This window comes from Phaethon lepturus, unplaced genomic scaffold, assembly GCF_000687285.1.
Source record: "Phaethon lepturus isolate BGI_N335 unplaced genomic scaffold, ASM68728v1 scaffold1275, whole genome shotgun sequence".
Lineage (NCBI taxonomy): Eukaryota > Metazoa > Chordata > Aves > Phaethontiformes > Phaethontidae > Phaethon > Phaethon lepturus.
The window spans coordinates 73737-82677 of record NW_010539645.1 but is presented as its reverse complement, the minus strand read 5'-3'; the positions used below and the strand labels follow the sequence as shown (position 1 = coordinate 82677).

Genomic DNA, 8941 nt, shown 5'->3' with positions numbered 1-8941 from the left:
AGGAATGCCATAGGTTTGTAGCTGATGTTCACATTAATTTGTATTCAGAAAACAATTTACAATATGGTCACATTCAGTTAATGTACTGTTATTTGACCTAGAGTAGCATTCACTGTTGCAGATGACCAGAAGCCTATTCAGTGTTTTACAGATGGCACGAAAACTCCCAATCCTGAAATTGCACCTCCCTGTTTCGGCTTTGCAACAGGAGTCTTACAGATGAAGGGTCAATACTAAGGAACCAGTTGTCCAGGTCTAAATCCACCCCAGTCTCCTGCCAATAGCTGTTTTCAAATTATTAAGTCACGTCTCTTTGCTAGATCACAAGGCTGAGGCTGTAGTAAGAGGGGAAAGATACTAATTTGCCTTACAGTCTTGACAGAGCTCAAGACTGTTAAATTGCTTTTAATATGGCATCTCAGCCTTCCTCAGTGCCTCTGCAGCAATACCATTGTCCCTTTCTAGGTAGGTGGGACTGACATTGCGGGTGACAAACAAGCAAGCTGGTGATGCGGGCTGCTCTCGTTGAGGTCTTCCAAGCATGTGGAACAACATGCGGTTTTGCAGAATTTGTAGGCTTTTCTTTGAACATGTTGGACACGGGCCTGCTCATATTAAATCCAGGTAAAACTTTGCTTCCAGAAGAACAGGGACTGCTATTTGCAGTCAGACTTTTAGCTTATTTATTCCTCTGTTATAATGTAATTTATTGTTAGAGCTACAAAGGAGGTCTGTTCTACATCCCTTTTCAATTTTATGTGACTTTTCAGATGCTTCATGTTATTTTTCATTACTTATTGCAACGTACAAGATCTTCTAAAATACTTATTCAACAAAAGTAGTTTCAGATATTTGAGATGTTAACCTCAGGTATATCTGCAGTGTGTCTTTCACAGTAATAGTTGAAGAAAAACAAACAATAGTATCTCAGATGATTTAAAAATACAGGGACCATAAAATGATATGCTGGCTGCAATAACGCTGAACAGGAGCTGCAAGACATCCTGCAGTTAGAGATAACATGCAGTCACTGGCTGTGCAGTCATTTGGATGAAAGTCTTGTCCTAACCCCAAATAGGCTTCAGGCTTGAGCATTGCCATGTGAAATGTCCTGTGTGTGCCCCATTCCCTGGTCTGTGTGGAGAGCCTGTGACTTCTTGAACGTTTCCACACCACAATCCTGATGAGCTTGGCTTTTACCCACCAATTCAGAGGTGGCTTTGCTGGTTTTATAGTTGGTATTGCAGTTAAAGAGCAAACGTGAAAAACAGCTTCAAAAGACTGACTGTGAGTACGCACTGCTCAGAGTTTGTATTTAATCTTTAGTTGCTGGTTTCTGTGGGAGTTACCAAACCAGTTGAGCTATAGCACTGGCATGAAACCAAATGAAAAATACAGTTTTCTTCACTGTAAACATGACTGTCAAGCAGTAATGTTTTTCTCAGCTTCATTTTAAAGGCATTATAATGAAGAAAATGAAACTAAAACACATTTTTATGCCAGTATTATACATGGAAGAATGTTATTTCTTTTTTTCCTTTAATGAAAACCTCTTAGAGAATAGAACATACAAAAGTGTGTCTTAATACATAATCAGTTATCTGGGTTGCTAGATTCTTGATGGAGTTGGTAAACCAATAAATTTCTTATTCCGGTGTAGTTATGGTGAGAATGCTTTTTTTTTTGTCTCTGCAAACATGAAAGATATGTAAAGTTCTTTATTTTTAGTCCTGTTTTGGTAACAGAAAAAAACCCTAGTGCCTGATAAAACATAATGAATAATAACAGCAAACACTAATCTCTATCCACTCCTTCAGGCTTATTTTTAAACTCTCTTTTCAGTAGCCAGTAGCCCTGTTAACTCATCATCAGGTATTCTGCTGAGCTTGTCCATCCTTGCTTTGCTTTTGGGATTTATTTTGTTGAAAAATGTGGAAGTTCAGCTTTGCCTTTCCAAGGTAAATGCAAACTATATTTAATGCTCCGAGCGATTTCACCAGGACATCGTCACATAGGTGCGACCCCATCAAATGGGGAACAACAGCATTTCCACTTACTTCTCAGAATTTAATTTATCAGAGTTGTCTGCTTTGCCTGTAACTCCCTCTATTTTATTTTGCAGTGAGGAAAAAGCTTGTTTAACAAAATGTCTGATCATTTGTTGCTTTGTAAAATGGCTTTTTGGGTACTAGGAACGGAAATTTCATCTTGAAGAATGGATGTCAGCATCCGTGTACCTTGATGCACTGGAGGATGAAAAATCTTCAGTTGTGCTTCATTATTTGAGCTTTTTAAAGAGTTTTGTAATAGAAAAGTAAGAAATAGGATTGGAAGGGACTTTCATAAGGGTCTTCTCATCTGTCCCATCTCTTGAGACAGAATCAGCTGCAGTGAAACCTTTCCTGACGGATACTTGTCTCACCTCTTTCTTATAATATGAAATGACAGCAATTCCTGTGTTTCCCTTTGTAATCTGTGCTAATGCTTCAGGTGATTAGGAAGTTTTTGTTAAGTATACGTAGATAGTTGGACAACAGAATTTTAAACTAAATTTTATTAGGACCGGCACATTTTTATTTGCATATTTAATCCTTTTATTAAAAAATTAAACCCACCTCACTTGGTCTGACTGTTTGCAGGCATAGAGAAATTAAGAAATTGTTGAAAGCAGATGTACATGCTGTCAGTGAATTAATGAAATGGTGTCCAGCTCTCTAAAGGAAAAGTGAGGAAAGTTACACAAAGATCTCCAAAGTTCTGTGTAGATCTCTTGAGCGACACTGATGCTGAAATCAGCCAGGAAGATCCTTCTTTTGTTGTGTGATGGAAACAACACCAAACTGATGTTCAGATTTTGCACTTAACTGCTCAGTGCAATACATGCTACAGTGGTAATGAATTGTATTCCTGTTTTGAAGATGATAGTCAAGGAGTGGCTCTTTGGGCACCTTCAAGATCTTGTGTACGAGTGGTAACATCACTGTTATCTATAGCAGTATCCCATGTTTACCCTAACAAACAAGCTTTTCTTTTGGATCTTGGGATGAGCCAACCTCCTCAGAGTTCAAGGTACTCTCCCAGCAAGGAAGTGTTGAAAACAACAGGCTATTGTTGCACTTGGGTGTGCATTGTCCTGGACCCTGGGCGTCTGTATCCTGCCTCGCAGGCTCTACGAGCTCAGTCACAGCTGCTGGCTCTGGGCAGGCAGCCCCAATTTTAAGGAAACAGTAAAACACTAATGGCTGCTGTCGCCAGCAATGGTCTCGGAGCAACAGCAGCTCCACTGTTGAGGAGGGTTTTCTTAAAACGTGGGTTTTGAGGAGTTTGTAGAAGAGTAATGAGGTAGTTCTGTGGATCTTTGTGGGGAGTTTTATGCATTCTAATAAGAGGAGTAGGAAGAAGTACATAGAGCAAGCTTTGAAAACTTCCCAGGAGGCAGTGGCATGGCATGCTGAGCTGGAGTGGAAGTGAACGTTTCAATAACAGAGAAGAGAGGAGGGGTGAGATGGAGATTGGCCAGAAAGGATCCTGAAACTGCAGGAAAGGCGCTATATTTAAGAAAAGCTAGGGAGGGGAATTGATGATGGGTAAAAAAACTCGAGGAGATAAATTTGGCAGAGGGCATTGGACTGAGAAGGGTGTTCGCAGTAGTATTCTAAATAGGAGTGAGATAGACTTGTGTTTACTAATGCCAGTAAAAGGGATGTTGCAATAATCAAGAGACAGGAAGATAAAAGTCCAGACGAGGGTTTTAGCTGTGTACAGATAGATAAGGAAGACTATTTGAGAGAAGTTACTCTGAAAAGAGCTGAGAACATTTACATTTAGTTCGTTATTTATTGATTTTAAAGATTACTTTAGTTACGTTTTCCTATCGCAAAAAGGGGGCTAATGGGCTTTTGGTTTGGGACTTTTTGTGTGTGTGGGTTTTTAACTTAATTGTCTTGCTTTTTATTCCCCATTCTTTCCTCACAATACAAGATCATTTTGCTCGGGTGAGAGCAGGGCTTTCTGCCAGCTTATGTGTCTGTGCTTCACATGGCAAAGTTGGGAAGGCAACCCACAGAGAATGACTGGCATCTCTGCAAAGAGTGGAAGCACACTAGCATTGCTGTCTTCTAAGAATACTTAGTAAAGATAAGTTGGGAGGGGTAGCATTAAAGGAAAAAAAAGGGAAGGCAAATCATTAGAGAAATGTTGATAGCAGTGTGAAAGGTGTTACATAAAGCTCAGTGTGTTTTCTTTAACTGGGTAAATATTTTTAGCGTTATTTCAGAACTACTAAAGAGAAGGGGGTGAAGCTCTTACAGAAGTATCAAAGCAGCAAAAGCAAAGGGATGTGACTAGCTTAGGCTGTTCAAAATGCACTGACTGCGTTTCAAGTTGAGGTGCAGCCAGGGTGGGCACTATAGCAGCAAAAGCAAAGGGATGTGACTAGCTTAAGCTGTTCAAAATGCACTGACTGCGTTTCGAGTTGAGGTGCAGCCAGGGTGGGCACTACGACTCAAAAGCTTAGGAGGTCTCTGGGCCTGCTAATTTTAGGCATTGCCAGGGAGATTTCTTTTGATGACCAAATGCAACGGAGAACATGAATTGCAGACTTGTAAGTGATAAGTGATTCATTTAAGCTACAAAACAAGTAAACTTCTGTAGTTGGTGCTGATTAAATATTTCAGTAACTAGGATGTTTTTATGCATGTCTGTATGGAGGCAGATACTGGACATTCTGTCACTTATAAAAACATCCAGTAAAGCAATGAAAACGAGCTTATGTATGTCTTTTGGTCCTTTTTCCATTCTAACGATGCTCCAGGTAGTGAGGTATTTCTTAAGGTCTTGCACCTGTTTCGCTTGAACTTTGAGATGATACTTACGCTTCCATTTTCTATAAAGCCAGGGTTACACTGGCTTTTTGTGCTGACTTGGTTCTTGTGCTGCTCATCTTCACAGCCCGGAAGTCCAAAAAGTTGGGGAAATTGAAAGGGATGCATGAGGAGCAGCCACAGCAGCGGCAGCAGCCACCACCTCAGAGCCCCGAGGAAGGGACGACGTACATTGCGCCCGTGACGGAGCCTTCTGTAAACACAGCACTTGTCCCCCACATGTCTGCTATCTCACCAGCACTTACTCCCTCTCCTGTTAAGATCCTTGAAAGCATTGAACCGGAGATCGTGTATGCAGGATATGACAGTTCAAAGCCAGACACAGCAGAGTACCTGCTTTCCACCTTAAACCGCTTGGCCGGCAAGCAGATGATTCAGGTGGTGAAGTGGGCAAAGATACTTCCAGGTAGGACCATGAGGCATTTGGTGAAATTTCACTTCACTGTTTCTTTTATCTTAATGAACTATTTGATTGACAAATTGCATCTTTAATCTATGGGCTGTGTTGAAAACCCTCACAAGGGGGTGTGTGATGAACATCTGAGAGAAGATTGCTGGTTTTTTTGATGTATGTAATGTTTGTTTCATATGTCTGTGATTGATATTTAAAAAGCTTTCATTTTGAATAATAGCCTCTTAATAAAAAAACATGTTTTGTCACTGGAATGAAAAATTATGGTTTTGTTTTTTCAGAAGTATACTTTGTGGGAGTGTTGCTTTTATTCATTAATACTAGAATAATCATGAGCAATGTATTCAGTGCTGGTTTGGCCAACCCTTGTAGAGCGCAGTGTAGTTCATGGGTATTTTCTGGTTTGATCTCTAGGATTCAGAAACTTGCCTCTCGAGGACCAAATTACTTTAATTCAGTATTCATGGATGTGTCTGTCATCGTTTGCCTTGAGTTGGAGATCGTACAAACATACCAACAGCCAGTTCCTCTATTTTGCTCCAGACCTGATCTTTGATGAGTAAGTATTTCTTAATGGCCCTTTTCAGTGCAGGCTGGAAGGATTACTCTGTCTTTATTTGGGCTTCAGGCATACCTGCAGACTAAGAAAATTTCAGCTAATTCCATCTTAAAAAGTGGCTTAATAATTTTTTATTTTTTTTTCTTCAGTGACTCAGTTTTCAATTGGTGAAGTTTTCATACTGGCATCAACTTCTTATGTATGTGGATGTGTTCTCAAACTAGGACCATCCTGCTGGCTTGAAATATGACTGATATATGACCTAGATTTATAGGAAAAAAACATTTTTTGGTATCTACTGGAGCTTGGAAAAATATCTAACTTCTAGGAAATGTGAATGTTTAAATTGCCAGTTTTTTTCAGAGCAGTCATATAATGGTGCTTTTGTTAACAATATGCAGCTGTTCAATGTGTTTTCTTGACAGTCTTAATTACCCTTCTTTGCAACTATGAAAGCAGCCAAAATGTTTTTTCAGTAATGAAACATAACTTCCTTTATGATGCATTCAGACAAAAAGAAGGCTCAACCAAGGGACCATTCCTTCTGAGTATGTGTGTTCCTTCATATTTTAAGTTCATGTTTTAGTGCTTTGCTTTTGATGAGTATAATTTAATTTCTGTTCCATTCGCCTAGTGTTTATTCCAAGACAGTAAAGTCAAAATTTAAGTGAATACACAGGCAAACTGGGGTCACGTCATATGCTTGTTCCAGAAGGTGGTTGTTTTTTTTTTCTAGAGGTAAAAATGAGACATAATTATTAGGATATGGGTGCTCTTGAAGAAAAAACAAAAACAAACAAAACAAAAAACCACACAGGAAAAAGAATAAAAAAATACAACTTACCACTTAATCTCCTGAAGTGTTCTGAAATTTTTTTCTTGGAGAAGATGCTTTGTCACTGTTCATCCTAATAGTCTGTCTTTGATTTAGGAGTTCCTGAATAATTATTGCATATGAGATTGGTCCCAAAGCAGTAAGCAACATCAAAGGAGGATCATTTAGTTTGGGCTGTGTTTAGTTTGTTTTGTTTTTTTTTTAAGAGGAGGAACTGGTGATTCACTGCATGTGGTTGAAAATGTGGTGTCAGCCATTTTCATCCTTGAAAGCACCTCCACTGTGACTTGGACATTAGAGAATCATTACAGAAGAAGTATCTATAGCTAAAGCTAAGTGAAAATGTGAACGTCGAAGAGATTAGTTCTTATGGGGAAATGTAGACTAAAAGTTCAAACGCAGAAGCAGCTTTCCCTCATCTAAAGAAAGTCAGTCGGGGGATCAAAACTTATCAGACAGGGAAATCAATCCCACTTGAAAATATGTATGTGTATGTACATTGCTAGCATTCTTGATACTGCAGCTAAAACAGCTTCCAGAAGTTGAGATCAATTGTGAGTTTTGTGCTGCAAGCCTTGAAGGTGGGTGCTTGCAGAGTTATACTGAGGTTGAGGTTGGGATCCAGTCACGAAAAGGAGTGCAATGTCATGGACTGCAAAATAAAAACATGCAAAACAAGATATGTATGTAAGATAGTGGTCTGGTCTTCTCCTTATTTAATAATGTAGTCATTGTAGAGCTACCAAAGGTTGCAGAAGGCGGGTGTTTCTAAAGAGAAGAAAAATAAATTACCAAGAGCTGTGTTGAGCTGTGAGATGTGGGACAGGAACTTTTGAAATAGCTAATCAGGGCGAGACATTTCCTTGGAGGTAAAAGGGTAGGAGCTCAGTGCTTACTCCATAACGGTAATGGACACGTCTCTGCAACAAGAGGTTTTTTCTTTGTTCATGTTTCATGCTCAATGGGAATCGTGGGAGACATTTGTTCCAAGTTTCTCACCTTGCCGCTCAGAGTGGTAGTTGTGAGACTGCATTTGAAGTCTGAGTTTTGGGCTCCCTGACACGGGAAGGTTGTTGAGAAACTGCAGAGAGCCCTGTGGAAGTTGGCCAAGGTGGTTGGGGACAGGCTGGGACAGCAAGGGAGCTGGGCTTGTGCAGCCAGGAGAAGACAGTGGGGATTTAATTGCAGCCATCAGCTTCTTGAGAAGCAATTGTAGAAAACGGAGTCAGGCTCTTCATGGAAGTGCCCAGCAGAACGTTGATAGGCTGTGATTGCAAGTGTAGGATGACAAAGTGCCTCCTGGGCAGCAGGAGAAGAAATTTTGTAATGAGATGGTGAAATAGCAGAGCAGGTGCCCAGAGAGACCCTGGATTCTCTGTATTTGAAGATGTCCAAGCCTTGGCTGGGCAAAGCCCCAAGCAGCCTGCGCAAACTTTGACCTTAGCCCTGCTGTGAGGGCTATGGGGTTGGGCTTGAGACCTCCAGAGGTCCCTCCCAAGCTAAATTATTTTGTGATTCCAAGTTCGAGATGCAATGCTTTTCCCAATTTTGACATAAGGTCAGAGGTGACTTACTGGAATTGTACAAGTCGGCCAGTATGGAAGGCATTCAGATAAGCCCAAAACATAATACATATTCCTGTTTGTGAAAATACACTGCTTTGAAGCTTTGCTCTGGAATTGCTGAAGGCTGGTCTTACCTTTACTTTTTGAGTACCGTGAACTTGGAAATGTGGTGGGTAGCTATAAACATGCACCTTCATTTCTGTGCCACGAGGTTTATCAGACCTCCCCAAGGTTCACTTGGTGCAACTTTTATGAGTGTGTTACTGCCCTTGGCATTTTAGGCCATGTAGTAGTTGATGCAGAATGAAAGAGGGATGCTGTAGAATGACTTCTCCTTCTGATGGCTTGAGAGAGTTATGTTTCTGTTATCACCTGGCCAACATTTTCTTGGTATTTCTTCATATTGTGTCTGGAGAGGTCATTTCCCGGCTCTATGCAAGAAGTAATTAGGAAGGTCTTTGGCCAGTAGCGTGCACTCAGTGCCCCGGAGGGTTCAGCATTTTCTTCAATGAACAGTTAAAAAAGAGTGAAAGTAGAGGTTGGCATTAGCAGAATTATGTTGCTTTGTTTTACGTTAAATGAATTTTCCGTTTACTAGTGAATAAAAGGAAGTCTTACTGTTTCTGGAAGGCCATGATATATGATCTTGTTTTCTCCTTATTCTGAAGGCCTGTAAACATGGCGAAT

The 8941-nt window shown here is 40.3% G+C and overlaps 1 protein-coding gene across 1 annotated transcript in view; it reads left to right on the top strand.

Annotated features, from left to right (window-relative positions):
• LOC104620836 (mineralocorticoid receptor) overlaps window positions 1-8941 on the top strand; it is a gene marked incomplete at its 5' end in the record, with an annotated part of 92954 nt that overhangs the window by 52479 nt on the left and 31534 nt on the right. The window contains 2 exons of the mRNA XM_010287160.1: window positions 4951-5289; window positions 5710-5854. Of these exons, the coding sequence (XP_010285462.1) occupies window positions 4951-5289; window positions 5710-5854 (484 nt within the window). The remainder of the gene's footprint in view (window positions 1-4950; window positions 5290-5709; window positions 5855-8941) is intronic.